Source organism: Papilio machaon, chromosome 6 (assembly GCF_912999745.1).
Source record: "Papilio machaon chromosome 6, ilPapMach1.1, whole genome shotgun sequence".
NCBI classification, from domain to species: Eukaryota; Metazoa; Arthropoda; class Insecta; order Lepidoptera; family Papilionidae; genus Papilio; species Papilio machaon.
The window spans coordinates 5,720,398-5,739,405 of NC_059991.1; the positions used below are offsets into that span (position 1 = coordinate 5,720,398).

Consider the following 19,008-nt stretch of genomic DNA (forward strand, 5'->3'; position numbering starts at 1 on the left):
AACTGTATCAACATAAATACGAATACCTACCTACTCATATGTTTTAGCGAAAGTTAAAATTTGCAATAATATTTTCTCGACGACTTGTGAAGATTTATGTCATGTGATAAGTATTTATAATAAGTCATTTTATTTTAGTAGGAAACAACTTCCTTATAACTTTTCGATGAGTCTCTAAAACCTTTTTGGTAAGAAATGAAAGAAACTTTAAATAACACGTTCCTTTGGCTTTCAGTTGCTTATCTATCAGCCAATCATCTCAGTTGTTTGCGACGTATATTCTGTGGCTATAAATAACAAGGCAGCTAATATATATTTTATCAATAGATGTAAATTAAAGGCTTACAACATTGTTTACATATGATAACTAAAATATTTATATAGGATGTCCGTTACTTCAATATCGATCGAGATATAGTTAAATGGTGTTCAGAGAGGTGTGTAACTTATTAAAAGGTGAAAAGTTATTTTCAGTGTTCAAAAGGTTTTCAATTTTTTTTTAATTTGTATAATATCGATATACTGAAGTTTGTAACATAAGTATGTATTAGGGCTGTTATTTGGCGAGATATCTTTATCATTTAGATATCAATTGATGATTGTTGGCTGTAATGAATAGTTGCAGTACGTGACTAGTTCATAAATAATAGATTAATAGATCCCATAGTAGAATAATACCAATGATTTTATGGGGAAAAGTTTTACATATTTAATAATAGTAAATAAATAAATAAATAAATAAACTAATTACAATAGAAGATCTTAATAAATAACACATTAAATACTTTTATATAAATAAAAAACTTCTAATACCCAAAGCAGTTAGGGTATTTAAGGGTAAAACATACCCTTTCATAACCACGAAACCATAATCACTTGCGATCAAAGAGTTTAAACACGTGTTTTACTAAAGAATATCCTACTGTATTTTTTGCAGGAATAATACAGTTATTAGTCAGTCATAAAGTCAGAAATACAGTAATTTTTACCATTATTTTCAGAAGCCAGCAGCGGTTGGCAGACGTCCGATCGAGGCGTGGAGTCCTATTAAGACTCGACGTATTTTTAATGATTTATTTTCGGCAGTTAGGAAAGCCTGGGACTGTTTGTCTGCAAAACTCAATATAACTGGCCTGGTCTATCAGTTTTAATCGTTTCAACGATGATTCTCTAAAATTCATGTAGATTTTGTCCCATCTTTGATTAGTAGACAATAATAATTGTATCCGATGAGTCGATATGGAAGATTATTTAATAACGTACTCTAAAATGGTTTTTGTGAAAAATGTTTCTTTTTTTACGACTATGTGTATGAATAATATTTTCCATTTTCCTGTTTTTCCTTTTACTTTTACTTCATTTCTTACTAAGAATAAATTAAGAATTATAATTAGAATTTCTAAAGTAAGTATATCATAAATACAATCAGTAAAGTACAAAGAGAAAAGAATAGAAAAGTTTTCTTTAGCTTCTTTAGTTTTCTACAAAGCAAACAAAGATTTTAAAATGTCTCCTCTCGTTTGCTATTATGTATTCCTTTTAACATAATTATTACAACCTTTGTTGCTTTGTGAATTGTATTATATCAAGTAATTTTTAAGATTTGTTTCAAAGCCTTTTAATTTGAGTTTATATTTCTTAGTTATCATAAAAATATGCAAGAGAAAAAATGAGAAAATGATTAAATTGGACATACGGTAAAAAATGGATAAATTAATAATGTACTTACAATTAATTTTCGGTCATTTATGAATATAGTTGAATAGACTTAAAAATACTAGAAAGTGTAACTCATGTATGTTTAAAGAGAAATATCATCTGCCAAAACTAATTTCCTAGCATAGATAAGATAAAGTAGCAAAGTATTGAATACCTAGTTACATTTGTGTTTACCTGTCCGCATCGTTTAAATATAAATAGAACATTAATGATTCAGCACATGTTTTATCATCTAGTCAGTGTGGGACCGATAGAGCAGAACTTATTTGGATTTCATCCAACATTCTGCACGTGTGCTCGTATTGTATACGTACCTACGAATATCATTTTCTATTGTTACGCTATCTAAAGAAGTTCTACCTTAACATTTAGTTTCCCATCCATAATGTTTAATCCCTTTGTTTTAGTTTCCATTGTTTTGCTAAAAGCCAAATGGTATAATTTTCTACATTATAAAATTATTAGAAGATCAAGAGTTGCAGCAAGAGAATGATCTATGGATAATGATTTTCTTTTACAGTGATGCTGGAAACAGTTTTAATTGGTTCAAAATGACGATGATGATAATAAGGAAAATGATGGTTTTAATGATATGATATTTGATAAATTTCTGCTGAATAAATTAATAAGTTGTAATGAGCAGAGAAACAATTTTCTAAATTTTGGTGTAGTTTATGTTGTAAAAAATTTCTCTGTGGCGTAATGTAGTATAAAACGAACGATAACGTTTTAGTTTTTATAGGAGTAGTCAATTACAATCCTAAAATTGTAAGAGAGAAGAATTTATCAAATAAAAAAGCGATCTAAAATACAATTATAACTCGTAAATAAGAATAAAAAATTTCACTTACGATCGATTTTAATTAAAATGAACGAAACTTTCATAATTTTGTGAAAACAACGTACAAATTCCAGCACAAATAAAACATTCTACTCCTACAGAGTAAACAAACGATGTTAGCGTTTTGTTGATGACGTATTCGTATATATGTGTGTATATCGCATTCGAAACATGTTTATCTTGAAAACTTCAGTCGAAAATTTATGTACTCGCTGTATTTTCAAAGTAATAATTATTTCTATCTATATTATTCCTAGTAGACATAAAAATAAAGGCTATAATATATATAGTCATTGTACTATTTTTATTATAATACATAAAAGATATGCACCTTTCAAAAAATACTTCTGATCCGTCAGAGTCGCTGCGTGGTAATATTAGTTTGGGCAGAACCATGCCCTTCTTCCGTCTACCTCGTATACCAGGTGGTGTAGGCCATTGTAGTTCAGTCGTTGCTAAGGGACTGTGCGGGCTGAGGATTGTGAGGCGGCGTTCAGGCGGCGGCAAGCTGAGCTGCTGTAGAGCCCGGCGCTCGGTGCTCGCGAACAGCCCTCGTCGCTTTTCCGCCGAATTTCCCATGTCCTCGCCAGATAGCGCACGCCGCGCCGGCAGACCACGGGACTCCCGCACATCCCGCTCACTAGCGGTTAAGAACGAGCTACGATGAACCCGTACCGTGGTACAGGAGCTCGCTGGCCGTGCCGGAGACGTGTCTTTGCTCGGGCGAAGGCTCTCCATCGAACGAGCCGTCTCCACTCTCGCAGCTGCTAGGTACTGACCACTCGTGATGGTTGTCTGTGCCACCTCACATTCCTCTTGACTCGAACTAGAAGTACCGCTTCGGGAGAATGTACTCGTTTTAGATACGAAACTCCTATCACTGAACTGAGCTGTTGAAATACTGGATGTATTAGCGTCGGCCGATTCAGAGGACGCTTGCTGGCGTAAGAATCCTTCCTCTAGTGAGGAATGCACGATGCGTGCGTTAAGGGAAGTGAAAGCCGCCAGCTTTTGCCTACGAACTTTTCGCTCGTCGTCTTCCTCCTCCATTTTAGTTTCTTTTCTGAGTCACCTATTACACCTTGGACTTTACTGCACCAATTCAATACACCATTTTCGATTAAAACATTTATTGATTTTATTAAAGTAAACTTAAATTTATGATAACATTTAGAAAGGAACACTGGACACAGTCTTTATAACTCTTTGAGACCACCACACGCACTTTAAAACGACACCTGAAACAAATTAGTCTAATTAGTAAAGAGTATTTATGTATTTACGTAAAATATTTCAGTTGCGAAAGAGAAAAGGAATATTAAGGAATATAAGGATTAGTACATCTCGAACAACAAGCGTAAATGATTGTATTTTAATCTAAATAGTAAAACATGGTTGTGTTTCGCGCAATTTGGTCCAAATTATTTAATTGTAATTGGGGTATTAGGTTTAATTAAATGTTTTAATTACATGGCTCAATTGGCGGACTTGGAATCGAGCGCAAGTTGACCCGCCTCGTTGGCGCAGTCCGTGAGGGCCTTTACTTGTTCGGCGTTCAGTCCGGTCGCCTTCACCTGTACGTTGGCGCTCTTCGAGTGCTCCGAGCTCTCGCTGCTCGACTCCACTCTCTTGGTGGTCTCATTTCCGAACTGATCGATAAAAGTTTCCTCTTCAAACTCTTCTTCGTAACTCTGTTCAAAGTGTTCGCGGAACTCTTGTCTCGCCTGAATGGTAACCTTTTCTGTGGTTTGTTTCTGTTGTATCAACTCGTCCATTGTCTTCTTAACAAGCTGCTGACCGGCTTCCAATTGCTTGCTTTCAGACATCTTGTTTACTTTTGTGTTATCTACAAAATTGTACATGTATTATAACTTATACGTAAGATAAAAAAGCGAAATTAAAAATCAAACACTTATGCCAATAAGATTTAAAATTGCATGTTTTCAAAACATGTGAGCGTTTAAAATAATTTTGTATTAAAATTATTCAAAACAATCGATAAATAAAAAAAAAAATCGTTTGAATTATTCAACACGTTGCAGAAGTAAAATGAAAAGTCAGAGTTGATGGAAGCGAATGCGGCGGTTGGCTCGCGGCCAGACATGGAAAGCAGCGGCCGTATTTAAATTTACGTCTCTGAAAAAATTCAGGGTAAGTTCGACGAACACCCGGCGACGCTCGCATTCTTGTCAATCTAACTACACAAACATCGAAACTATTGTTGTACGCGTGACTAGAAAATTCAACAGAATTGACAAATGTTCAAGTCTGTCTAGGCTATTGGTCTAAATCTATTATGAACTCGAACATTCTAGAATGTAGGAATAATTTCACAATTTATCGACCATACATGACGTCATACTTTTAGGATTTATGTTTGCTTATAAATTTGAATTGTTATTATTTGATGTAAAGAAGATATTATCTACAAATTTCGATATTTCTCGTTGCAAACTAAAAACTGTTAACAACATGTAAAAATTATATTTTATAAAAATTGTGCAATAATTTAATAAATTTTAAACAATTACATTCGATTTTGAAATCGTACTGAATTTGGTTTAGAATTTATATTTCTTTTTGGTTACTGACTTTGGATTAGTTCTTGGGTTTAGAATTCACGGAAAGTACATTTAACAAAATATAGCCAGCGTATAACATGCGATTTGTAATTAGCGCATAAGTATAAATTAAAATATTCCGATTCAAGATTCAATAACAAAAAAGAAAATAAAAACAAAGGAAATAGTTTTAGAAACGCTCCAAAACGATTATTTAATGTTACAAGAAAAAAAGTTATTACAATTAAAAAAAGTACCTGAAGAATTTAAAAATAAAAGCGTGTTCCTTTAACTTCTGTATTCTAGCACTGTATTTATTGTGGAGTTGTTTCCCGTTTCGAGATCCCGCGTGTACTGAACTGAACGGAGAATCAAGTAGCTTTGTCCGCGCGGGCTTTGCGTGGGCGCAGTTTGGGCGCAGCGTCTGAGCTCACGTTGTTTCGCGGTCACATTTCTTTGAAACAAAACGGACAGTCAGCTGCCATGCCGGATTTATTAATTGCAATTATTAATCTGAACTTACGGAAAATCTCGGAATCGGAGTAGTTGCATGTCCATATATTTCTTTTATGCGTTTTAAAACTGATATAAATGTATCTACTAATAACAAAAATGCGAAACGTATAGATGTATTGATGGATGTATGTTTGTTCGAACTTATCACCAGAACTGCTAGAGGGAGCTCGCTGAAATTTGGTAAAGATGTAGTCTGGAAGAGCACATAGACCTAACACATACTAATTATTTTTTAACTACGTGAGGACGGAGTCGCGGGCGACAGCTAGTTTAAAATCATATAGTTTTCATAATATTATCCTTCAACAATTCGTTATTATCGTAGAATAGTGACTAATCTAAAATAATTGTTAGTTTTGTTAATAGAACTAAAGCCACGTACATGACTGTCGAAAGAAAATATTGAGCTACGTTTTGTTATGAAAAATTCTAGATAACACGCACTATACGAGGATTAAACCTTTACTATTTCTGATTTCAATATGTATTCAGACACACAACTAACACAGTATAATTTTAAACTCCAAAAGCGAGCAACCAAGGAAGTAAGACCAGTGTATTTTAAGATACAAGTGCTAATTAATTATCAATTTCTTGGTGTGCTTAAATTAAATCGAATGACGTTTATTACGATGAATCACAACACGTGAACATACATCTGAGTGCACGAAATGTGTGAATGAATTTAAACGAAACTATGAGATAACATCGCGACTAAGGGCTCAAATCAATATTCGATTCTTGAGCTCTATCCGACATTTATTTTTATTAGTTTGGATGAAAATGAGTACTACAAAAGTTATTCGATAGCCCACAATAGATCATGTTTTTTTAATTGCTCTTTACATTGGTTAAATTAGAAACAAATGAATTGAAAAAAGTTGATTACAAATACTTTGGATAAGTAGCAACGTATGGAAACGATATGAAATATTAATTTCACGATGCGGTAACACGATGGTTGCATTGAACCGGGACGTCTTAAAATAGTCGTATGCGTCAAGGGACGGGAGAAATACGTCCCGATGAGTCTCCTATACGTATGGCGTGACAAACAAACCAAGTATTTCAATAGCGGTTGCCAAAACTCTGAATCAGTTCATCACTGATATCAATGCGAATCATGTTTTCCGGAAACTGTATAAAAAATAAACTTGTTAATCGGTTCTATCGAGAGATGACGTTGGAAGCCACTATAAAAACTAATAAATTTCTAGTTTTTATATACAAACTATAACTCAATTTGTTAAACGGTTTCTAAATAATAATACACTAAGTGGTACAAAAACACTTAACATTTCACAACATCGCGATAAATATTACGTCAAATCACAACAGAAAGCGAATTTTCAGATAACAATTTTTAAAACGTTTTTTGGCAGGAAAATATGACTACAAAAAAACGTTATGTTTTAACACCATAAAATAAATTACAAGTTGTGTAAAATTCACCTTTGTTGTACTGTTGTTATAAATAGACTCAGGCAAAATCCGGTGTGAAAGACTAGTATTACATAGTTTTAGAATATTCTATTATTACCCCCTACGCCTTCAATTATTTACAAAAGATAAGCAAATGACTGACATCAAGGCTTTCGTGACCTGGTGTCAGTGGTCGGGTCAAAGCAATATATACTAAGGCAAACAAATTTAATCAATTTCTAAACACAAGCAAACGTTATTTATTCTATTATGATTTCCCGTGGCTTCGTCCGCGAAGAATTTAAGGGTCCAAAATAATTTTCCACTCCTATTTAGACATTTGCAGGAAACTTTTATTTTCTTAATTTGTTTTAATTTTCTTCTTTAATCTTCTTCTTCTATTTTTTATTTTCTAGTAATTCTACTGTAGAAACAAAATCTCTATACAAACTTCTACCTTCCCCTTTTCAGACCTTAGAAGTATAAATTTGTAAGGAGTCGTTAATTACGTCGTTAGTTAACGTTCGCTAATTACGAGTATAAATATAATATGTATTTATTTACTAGTTGTATTTGTCATTATTTAACTTTATTTTAAAGTAATAACGCAACCCAAGACCGTATGCAACGGCGATGTTGGGATGTGATTTAGCATCCGCGACTTTATTACCAATTGCCAAAACGTATATTTGTTGCTCAAAAAATCTAATTTTTCGTGTCAAACTTTAATATTTAGAATATAAGCGTGTATGTAAACACTAAACAAACCCACCTAAGATGCATAAACCATGGACTTACTATAATACTAAGGGGAAAGTTTCACCGGACACAATACTTTCGTAAAAGTGTATAAAAGTTTTATAAATCGCATTAAAAGCACACAATAGATACAGAGGTATTAGCGACAACATAAGTTGTAGAGACCGGATACATTTAAAGGTCTTCCCGGGTACTCAGACGTCGCACAAAGAGGACAACGCCCCGGGCTATGTGATAGAAACCTTTGAGATATCTTACTTAGCATACCTTATTTACTGTTGTATATAAAATAAATAGTAAAATAATAAAAAAGTGAAACTTAAAATTAAGTAATTACTTTTGAGTTTTTTAACGTCAGTTCATAGGGAAGTCGATAAATCATTTTTATTTACAGTTCTAATAACCTTATTTATAAAAAGGAATTATTTGGTAAAATAGATTTCTCTTTAAATGTCTAAAAAGCGTTCGAGCAATATGATACAAGATTAATGATTTTTTCTTTACGGACTCATTAATCAAGGAGAGCCGTAATCCACAAATTAGTTATTTGCTTCGTTACGTCACCCGCCGGCTATTACGTCATGAATCATATTGATGATATTTACAACGCTACATGGATATTTATTTCATAGCTTGATGTTCGTTTACCACATTTAACGGTATGTGGGCATACCCTATTGGCCGTAAAACTTTTAACAGTCAATTAGCTCTGTTGATGTGTCTTTTATCACAGGCTGTCTGGGTACCTTTCACTCATAATTGAAATGTGTTCAAAATGAATATATATCTATGGTTATTTTAACGAAAAAATATGTTTTCAATTCACTATGAAAAGAGATTATGAAATTTAAAAAATGTATATCTACTAAACTACACTGGTTTCTTTGTTGCGCTTTAGCACTTTACCTTTAAATTTCAAAGTCACAGTTATTGAACTAACTACGGTATATTCATTAGCTTATAATTGTATCAATCTTAAGCAAAAAAAAGAATACAATAAGTTTGAGGTAAAGTTTAAGTAGTGATTATTTTGTAGTTGGAAAATTGACACGTAATACCACCTCAAAAAATAGAGAATTAATAGTTTACCTAGTTTATCTATTGACTACAATGTAACCAAACATTTTGATAAGAATTTGTTTTCAAATTTAAATCATGTAATTGAAATTAGATTTTATAAATTACAGTACAACACGTTTTAGTTATTTTTTTTATTTCTTAACGTAATTTCTTTTTTATAAACGCCCTTAGTTTCTGCCCGAAGAATGTTCTTGACATGTGAAATAACCGCTAAAATGCCTTGGAGGCTTCTCAATTTAATATGAAGAATAATTTCACCATTATTTTTTATAATTCGTTTGAAAATTAATTACTAAACTACAAGATCGGGTTCAAGAATGTTTTAAATTACAAATTTGTTACAACATTTTGTTACAAATTACAATAGGATTGTTAATAATTTCAAAGCATCAATATATTTACAAATTTATATACCTAGTATGACTTTTAAAGTTTTAATGAAAACGACATTAAATCTTTAAAAAAAACTAAACAATGAAAATGTCGAATTAAGTTGTTTCTTGGACAATTTTAATAAAGAAATCGGAGCTATTTCATTATTAAATAAGATAAATTGCACAACTACTACATTACTTTCGTTGCACGTTACAGATATCTATATATCTATATATATAAAAGAAAGTCGTGTTAGTTACACTATTTATAACTCAAGAACGGCTGAATCGATTTGACTGAAAATTGGTGGGCAGGTAGCTTAGAACCAGGAAAAGGACATAGGATAATTTTTACCCCGTTTTCTATTTTTTATTCCGCGCGGACGGAGTCGCGGGTAAAAGCTAGTATATTATATATAAGATAAAAGAAAGTTGTGTTAGTTACACCATTTATAACTCAAGAACGGCTGAATCGATTTGACTGAAAATTGGTGGGCAGGTAGCTTAGAACCAGGAATAGGACATAGGATAATTTTTACCCCGTTTTCTTTTCTTTTTTTTTTTTTTTTATTCCGCGCGGACGGAGTCGCGGGAAAAAGCTAGTTATATATAAGAAGGTCGTGTTAGTTACACTATTTATAAATCAAGAACGGCTGAATCGATTTGACTGAAAATTGGTGGGCAGGTAGCTTAGATCCAGGAAACGGACATAGGATAATTTTTACCCCGTTTTCTATTTTTTTTATTCCGCGCGGACGGAGTCGCGGGTAAAAGCTAGTTCGAAATAAATCTTGATTTAAATTTAATACTCACCATTTATGTTAATTTTTTTCTGTTACTTTCTTTAAAATCTTTCCAATAACATGTTTAGGCTTTAGTAATTTAGACATACATTAATGTTCACGCAAAAATGGATCCAAAGTAAACGGTTCGAACCAACGGAAATATTTGAATAATAAAGCCGAAGAAAGTTTTCCAGACCCTACCCAAACCATTACACGACGCTTTCCGGACGGATTTACGTCAGTGAAATGTTACGTTGAAGTAGAAATAAGTGTACATACAGACTTAGTATATAAACAACTCTTTAATATGACGCGCGGAATAAATGCTAGCTTTTATACCTGAATTAAAATATGAACTAACCATTGCACAATTTTTAATGCGAAATTGATTTTTAATTGAATTTATCATTTCTTTACAAATTTAAAATACAATTGTTTAAATTAACCATACATTTTTTACGTTAGCTTTTTAATTAGTTTTCCCCACCCGGTATTAATGAATGTTCATTTTAGCGCAAGTGTTGCAATTTTCGCAAATTGCTTCTGATTCTATTAACTAAAAACCTTGATACTTGACGAGGTGGCTAACTAATAGCCAGCCAGGTGAGGGCTGAATTAATCGATTTAAATCAATTCTACCAAGAAAAGAAATAACTGATTCAAAGCTTTTTACATACTTTCGAAGAATGCAAGGATAATAAAGTTAAAACTATAAAGACTACCTAATTTACTTTATCTAAAAATCAATGAAGTAATTCGAGGAAAAAATTCGTACAATAACCGTAGTCTAAAAATATTCTATCAATAGATATTATCTAGCAGTACATCAATTACAAGGGGCGGTGATTTCAGCGCGCCGCCGCGGCGGTTAAGCTTAGATTTATTTACGTAACGTGACCTTACGTTAGTTCAGGAGCCTCGTATTGTAGAGTAAAAACTATTGCTAGGAAAATGCAGTAATGCAACACGCGATGGTGTTCGTTCCGCAAATGATGCCTATCGGCGCGGCCCCGAGGTATTTCAGCTTTCATTATCCACATGTACATGTATTCAATTTAAAGTTTAAACGAGGTAGACATGATAATGGTTCTAAATAATAATTTAGATGTACGCAGGCGAATAGAGTATTTTTTCCTATGCTGATTAATTTAATAATCGTTAATTTTAAGTACCGATTAATGACATTTGTTTTTAATAGACATTAAGACTCCCATCTTATGTGGCAATATAGCGGAATAAACCTATTTATATGTACTTCATATGTCTTTAATATGCTGGAATTAAGATTTTCTACCATTGTTAGATTACGCTTAGACTATAATTGACATACAAATTACTCGAAGCTACAACTTTGTACATTCCTTTACTATTATATATCAGTTACGCGATATTTCCGGTTAAACATGCACATTAAATAACAGTTATAAAGATAACGCGGGTAATAGTGGAAGTAGTAAAATTTAAGTGCCAAAAAACGTGACCACTTGTGCCATTATTTTTGCACACTTTTCGTGTTGCAATTACGTATAAAGGACACATACTACATAGGTTATTTGTTGAAAAGATAATAAAATGATGAGTCACATTTTAAATACACAACTGAATACTTTAAAACTGATATTTAAAAAAATAATTACGACTATCAGTATTTAAAATAAACAAACTCAAAAAGGAACTGTTTTTTATTTTAAATTTTACATGAATACAAGATAATATGCCTGTCATCTTTTCTTTAGTTACGTGCTTATTTTATTTCCTATTTCCTCCAGTTATAATAAAGCAGCTGCATATATAAAATCTATGTTAGAATTCCTATTGAAATATGAAACCAGCGCGCTCGTATTAATTTGCGAAGATTCCAGCGTTTCTCGTATTTGCATGCTATATTATTCTTTAACTTTATCTATTGAATTATGAAGACTACTCGGTCCTTGGAATTTCGACCATAATTCATAATAAATAAATCTAACTAACTAGGATGACGCAATAATCTGAAGTGGGCCTTGGCCTCCGACAACAAAAGTCTAATTCATAATCAAATATTTTTGTTTATTAATTAAAATATATATTTACACATTTCTTCTCCACATTAACTTTAACTGTATCAATTTATCTGTTCGTCGTCTATTAATATAATGATTTTCAGTACGGATAATATCAACGTACAAGGTTAGACATAGCGTGCTTGCCACAATTTGTAGTTAGGAATGGTATGATGGAAGTTTTGTTACGGGTCCATAAAATGAGTTTCTTGCCATATAATTTACAGAAATGTTACATTGCTCCATGACCTTTACCAACTCATTATCATGATTGTATCGAATATTTTATTTAATAATTTTATTTCAATATCAGGTCAAAGTCCAATGCCGCAACAATATACATTGTATTATATATACTGTTCAATTGCTTTAGGAACTATGAATATGTTTCACAAGGACTACGTCGTAAGTCTTTTTTGTAGTCCTAACGCTTACCAAATTCGTCAGAATTTGGGAAATAATACTAAATCACTGTGAATAATAGCACGAACTACTTGTTCTGTAGCAAAAATATAAAAATGTTATGAAACCCATCTGTTTCAAAGACTTCAACGTCAAATTTAATAAAAGAGCGATGTTGCTCGACGTTTAATATATGAAATAGATGATTGTTTATGGTCTCATCACGATGGCGATTAATTTAATGGATAGTAAAAATTAAAAGGTCAAAAGTTGAGTCAGTTGATTAATGTTTGACACTTCTGGAACCTGGAAACGCGGCGTGACCTTTATCGTTATTAGAGAATTATTATTCAATGGCGTTCAATTACAGAATAATTCTTAATTAAATTAGGAGTACTAGACCTGAAAATTAATTAGTCCATTTTCAATTTAAATTAGTAATTTAAACTTAATTTTAATAAAAAGAAATCTTGATATCGTTAAAAACATAATGATATATATGAATGGTCATAATTTAGAAAGGATTATAAGAACAAAAGAAATAAAAGTCATTTTAATTATCTGTAGAATTGAGAATTCTTAATTGAACTCTGAACCCTATACGTTATAGTTAGAGTCCCCGTACTTAATCTTTAAAGCAATCCTGTCGACTAACTAAAACCCAATTAAACGGAACAAATGCGATTGCTTGCTTCCTTTCAAGCATGTAGTATATGGTAATTTGTACGTGCTGTACGTCCGGTACACGGGGGATGCTTCCATATGAAACGGGTTTAAATCGTTGGAAATAAACTTGCACTCCCTGAGCTATTAATAAAGAGTACTGTCGCGTGCGTCGAGCGATAACCCGGCTGTAGGAAACAAAAGAACTCGATGAATGCGTTTAGTACTAGATAAATGTTATGGTATTTGATATTGGTTTTACGAGTATTTTGTAGGTGTTGTTTTTATGGCTACCTAATTCATAGGTTCGGAACTATTCACTTATTTACAATCATTTAAAAAAACTTTCATGATTTCAAATCATGTCTAAAATTAAAAACTACAAATTCCTAAAATTATCACTCAAAATTCTTTATATCACTATCATTATAGGCTTAAATAAAAATGCCAAATGCCATGGTAGTAACAAGTATTCTTTGAACTAGGTATATATTTGTTAATCAACATTAGACGAAGCAATTACTCACGTTTCTATTCTAACAAATATTAAGCAATAAACCATAATTACAACAAACTAATATAGTTGTCGCCCGCGACCCCGTTCGCGCGAAATAAAAAAAACTTAATTAGTATTACCTATGTGTTCTTCCAGACTATGTTCAACATCCATTCCAAATTTCGATTCGCAAAATCGATACAGCCGCCATCCATCCATCCATCTAAACATTCGCATTTATAATATTAGTAAGATAAATAAACACGTACAATATATACATAAAATCTATTCTAAACCGTTTCCGTTTATCGAATCATTCCATTCTTCATTGCGTTATTTGCTCAGTGCATTCTAGGACTTGCATCGGATATATTTCATTGTCTACTTTGAAAGGCTTATGGTACGCTTTTCAATAAAGAAATATATTATAAAGTTCCCTTTTTATAATAAAATATATTTCTATGTGAAAAGATACTTTAATACGTAAATAAAAGATTTGTTCTGCTTTAAGTACTAAATTAAAATAAAATTGTAAAAAGAGAGTAATTGAATCATACTAATATTGTAAATGCGAAAGTTTAAATGCGAAAGTTTAGATGAATGGATAGATGGATGTTTGAAGGTATCTTCGGAACGGCTCAACGGATTTTGATGAAATTTGGCACAGATGTAAAACATAGTCTGGAAGAATACATAGGTTACTTATTATTTTTTGTTTTTTAATTCCGCGCGGACGGAGTCGCGGGCGACAGCTACTAATTCTATAAATAGTAAATATTATTTCCGTATTCTAACACGTTACACGCAAGCGCAACTTTGGTCCCTAGAGCTGGTAATGCTCATCAATCACGGCATTTGACGTTGAAGCGTGAACTAATCTATTTCTTGAATTATTATTTTTAAAGTAATGTAAACTACCACGCGGACAGTAAACTATAAAAAACTTTACTTGGTGTCTACCGAAAAAAAAAAAAAACTATTTCACGTAAATATTTATGCAATTAATCAATTAATAAAATTGTCGAAGAATAAGCAGACAATAGAAATAAATCAAACATTTTAGCAAATATTCTATTAACAAAAGTCGGGCTGAGAAACTAGTTAAACAGTATGTTCTGCAGTTGCATGAAATTTATATTTGTATTGATTATAAACCGCGTAATTTAATTAAACAGCAATCACAAATATAATCTTGTATTTATCCGAATTTAATCATTCGGACAACAAATTAATCCAAGCTTATATGAATTACGTTGCACGGATTGACAGTAAGTGTTATATACTACATAGTACATTGAAACAAATTACCGTACATACATAACATTTTTAACAGTTGTTTAAAAAAAACTATTAAAACTGTAAATCAATTATAACTGTATTTTTTATTCCATCACTTCTTAGTTTATTAAAAGTATTTTTATAAAAATTTATAACGAATCAACTTTATCCTCGATTTTTTGTAAAAACACAAAATAGTGGAAAAAACGTTGTTAGTACCCGTAGTACGAGTAATTAAATCTATGGTTGTAGGAATTAAACAAGTATAATTACGAAACGTAGGCTTTGTATTTCCAAACCTACGACGCAATTATTTATTATAACTATTATTACTAACATAAACAATATGATCATCTTTGTTTAGTAAGTTATTTGCATAGATAGTTGTTGAAGTTCCAAGGAAACCATCTAACCGCATACCGTACCGTCAGTGTAGGTGCTTCCCAACTGTGGTCGCAGATCACTTAAAGGACTAAGTAAAGCTTTAGTAGTTAAACTATCAACTGTTAGAAAATGTAAAGTGAATATTGACACTCATATGTAGCTATGATATAAATGATTTACACATTTTAAGGCGAGGCTATAATATATATAATACAATAAAATTAAGCACTCGTAACAGATATGTATGAAAATTAAGTATAAGTATATTCGTTGATTTTATTTGCTTTATCTTGTTATCACATCATTTTACTTTTACGTCAGTCGATTTATTAAAATTGAAAATTTAATTAATAAAAATATAAAGTTAAGTAATTGTCGGTTCATAACGACGGAAAGCTTCGTGATTTAATTTTACATCGCTTTTTATGACCGCTACATACATTTTAATGAACATATATTTTGATCCTTTGTTTCAGTGTGAAAAGCGCGCAGTAAAAATTGAGCGTGGTAGGAAGCATAAATTTATGCAGCAAAAAGTTGCATTCCTGACGCGAGCGCAACGAAGTCTGTATGAAATAAATTTGATTCAACCGCCGCTAGGTGTTGGACCGTGACCCGTAGGAGTCGCCAGTCCTCCTTTCGGGCGCGTCCCCAGGTGGCGGATAGGGGAACGCCACCCTGTATGGGTGGTATCGGGTAACCGGCGCGGACCAAAACTGGCTGGGTTTGGGGCGTACCATCAGTCTTCTAGGGACTGAGAAACGGCCAAGGCGTATGCCCATGAGTTGGGCTTAAGTGTAAGAGAGCTTCTAGATTTCTTCTATCAGAGAAGAAACATGGGAGGATCTCGCGCGGTGCTGTGCCAAGTGCACTCGGCCTAGCTGACGCCGGGCAAACCGAAAGCTATAGAATCGGGGGCCCTGTGTTGGAGTTCACCAGGGCTACGAGGAAGAAAACCTCTATAAAAAATAACACCAATCTCAAGGTCTCGCGTGCCGAGGGGATGAATGGCCGGGGGGGAACCCGGTCACTAGCGCGATCAGGGACCAAACCCTCCAAAGGCAAAAAATGGAAGTAGAGTCGCAAAATCAAATACCCCAGGGTGGTAACGGCCACGCCGTGGAATCCACCCCCGGGCCTAGCCCGGGCTGCCTCATCGTATCTGGGGGAGGCACGCCTCTACATCGCGGCGGCGCAGATGTGTCGACCGCGGGTCCTTCAAGGGACCACGTGATCATGTCTGGGAGTAAAAAGACCCCAGCACGAGGTAGACGAGGGCGATGTACTCGCTCTTACACGACGAGTATGTATACTGGTGAGAGCGGGAGCGAGGCATCTGATGTCTCAGTAATGTCAGCTGCCTTAATTAACCCAGATTTGACGACAAGAGGAAAGCGGAAGTCCAGAACTGCAGATACTGAGCTGGTTGCCGCGAAATTCCTAGCTCTACCGGCTTCCGACCTGGAGACGGAAAAAGCAAACACGGAAACAGAGGAAGACTTACTCAGTAAACCCAAAACAATAAACACTAGACCGAGGAAAAACACGCGAAGATCAGCTACTGACACAAATGTTGAAAGACTGGAGAAAGAGAACGCTGAGTTGCGGTCCCAAGTTTCCAGCTTGACTTCGAAATTGGAGAAACTCACAGAAGAGATTAAATTCCTTCGTGAGAGCTCAAGTATTATTGGCGATGCGAGAAATGTTGTCGAAACGTCACCCCATATATCTAACGTAGCACCCTCAACGGGAGGCACCGAGTTGATGGAGCGTATCAAAGATTTAATTGAGACAAAACTCATGGAATTTGAAGCAAAATTGTTTCCCGACAGAGCCATCAGGCCACCATTAAGTGCAGGCAAGTGCTCCAATGGTAACAAGGAATCTAACATTCCCAAATCACAAGAGAAATGGAACCAAACAAAGAAAGGAGGACCGCAATCGCGGTCGGGAAGAGGAAAAAGGCCTTTGCATCCACCTGTAGCAGACTTACCGCCGGTAAAGTTTGTTCAGCCGGATGAGGTGCCACATGCAGGTGACGAAACGTGGGCTACTGTGACCAAAAAGGCAAATCAGTCAAAGTCGGCACTGGTTCCACAAAAGCGTAGAACAAATAACGTAACACGAGTCCCCACCTCCGCTGCTGTAACGGTGACTCTACCAGAGGGTTCATCGCTCACTTACGCTAAGATAATGGAGTTGGCGAAGAGTAAAATCCGACTGTCCGATATCGGCATTGAGTCTCTTCGACAAAAGCGGGCTTTGACTGGCGGTCTTCTTATGGAAATCAACGGCGCCGATTGCACACAGAAGGCGGACAAATTGGCGGAAAAAATGCGCGAGATCTTTTCTGATACTAACATCAGAATTAATCGCCCGAACAAAATGGGAGATATTCGAATAAAAGACCTTGATGATTCCATAAGTCCACGGGAGGTTGCAAAGGCAGTGGCAGAAGCGGGAGGGTGCCTAGTGGACGACATTAAAGTCGGAGATATTCGCCGTACGCCCTTGACCATGGGGACTTGCTGGCTGCGATGCCCAATTAAAGCTGTGCGAGAGCTAGCGACAGCCGGAAGGATACGTGTGGGTTGGGGATCTGTGCGAGTAGAAGCTCTAGAACCCAGGCCCTTGCACTGCTTTAGATGTTTGGAAAAAGGTCATGTAGGCAGCAAGTGTCAGAATCAAGCAAACCGAAGTGGACGATGTTACGCTTGTGGAGAGACAGGTCACAAGGCAAAAGAGTGCACAACAACTAAACTCAAATGTCCATTGTGTTCCGATTTAGGAAGACCCTCAGACCACCGCTATGGCAAGCGGTGCGGTACATTAGCAGATAAACGCCTTACAAAAGGACAAAAACTGTGTGATGTTGAAGACACAGTACATGTGGCGGCTCCGACCCAAAGCTCGACAGCAGATGGTATAACAACGCCGAGCCCAAGCGCGGGAGTGGAGGCTATGGAAGCATATCCTTCACCCCACTAAAAGTACTCCAGGGCAACCTAAATCACTGCCGCAGTGCGCAGCAAATGTTAATGCAAACCATTGCGGAGAGACAGGTTGTCCTCTCAGTAGTGGCGGAGCCATACTTTATTCCGGACAATCCCCGATGGGTTGGGGATAGCACTAACACCGTGGCCATATACTGGAGTGGCGGAGAATTTGTTCCGACGAGCACCCTTTTAATTAAGGGCGTAGGGTTTGTTGCTGTCCAATGGGGCCCTGTAGCTATTGTGGGATGTTACATATCTCCTAATAAGTCCCTCGCCGAATATGAGGTGTACTTGGATAGACTGGCGGATTGCGTTAGAACGTGCCACCCTCGTCCAGTTATTATACTGGGTGACTTCAATGCGCACGCTAGGGCCTGGGGGAATCGCCGAAATGACGCTAAGGGGAGGGTTTTAATGGACTGGGCAGCCGGCTTAGATCTTAGATTGATAAATCAGGGCTCTGTTAGCACATGCGTTCGCTGGCAAGGTGAATCGGTCGTAGACCTTACATGGGCATCCCCTTCCGCAATGCGATTGTTATCGAATTGGCGTGTTGCTGAAGAATTAGTGTCCTTATCGGATCACCGATACATCTTTTTTGATATCATGTTGAGTCAGTCTACTTCCATTTCAGGCAATGAAGCGAGTAGAATTACAAAACGGTGGTGTCTTAAGAAGTTGGATCCAGAT

The 19,008-nt window shown here is 35.0% G+C and overlaps 3 protein-coding genes across 4 annotated transcripts in view; 1 reads left to right on the forward strand and 2 right to left on the reverse strand.

Moving 5' to 3' along the window:
* Positions 1 to 3,620, reverse strand: part of LOC106714941 (cAMP-specific 3',5'-cyclic phosphodiesterase) — a 90,406-nt gene extending 86,786 nt beyond the window's left edge. For both annotated transcript variants that reach the window (XM_014508068.2, XM_014508067.2), the window contains exon 1: positions 2,892 to 3,620. In XM_014508068.2, the coding sequence (XP_014363554.2) occupies positions 2,892 to 3,610 (719 nt within the window). In that variant the 5' untranslated portion in view covers positions 3,611 to 3,620. The remainder of the gene's footprint in view (positions 1 to 2,891) is intronic.
* Positions 3,621 to 3,673: 53 nt separating this feature from the next.
* Positions 3,674 to 4,425, reverse strand: LOC106714943. The gene is made up of 2 exons (XM_014508074.2): positions 4,031 to 4,425; positions 3,674 to 3,798 (listed from the first exon to the last, which is right to left on the reverse strand). The coding sequence occupies exon 1, from the start codon at positions 4,420 to 4,422 to the stop codon at positions 4,036 to 4,038; it is 387 nt and encodes a 128-aa protein (XP_014363560.2). The 5' UTR covers positions 4,423 to 4,425; the 3' UTR covers positions 3,674 to 3,798; positions 4,031 to 4,035.
* Positions 4,426 to 16,390: 11,965 nt separating this feature from the next.
* LOC106719772 lies at positions 16,391 to 18,310 on the forward strand. The gene has a single exon (XM_014514215.2). It carries the CDS (start codon positions 16,391 to 16,393, stop codon positions 18,308 to 18,310), a length of 1,920 nt encoding a protein of 639 aa, XP_014369701.2.
* Positions 18,311 to 19,008: the final 698 nt, after the last annotated feature.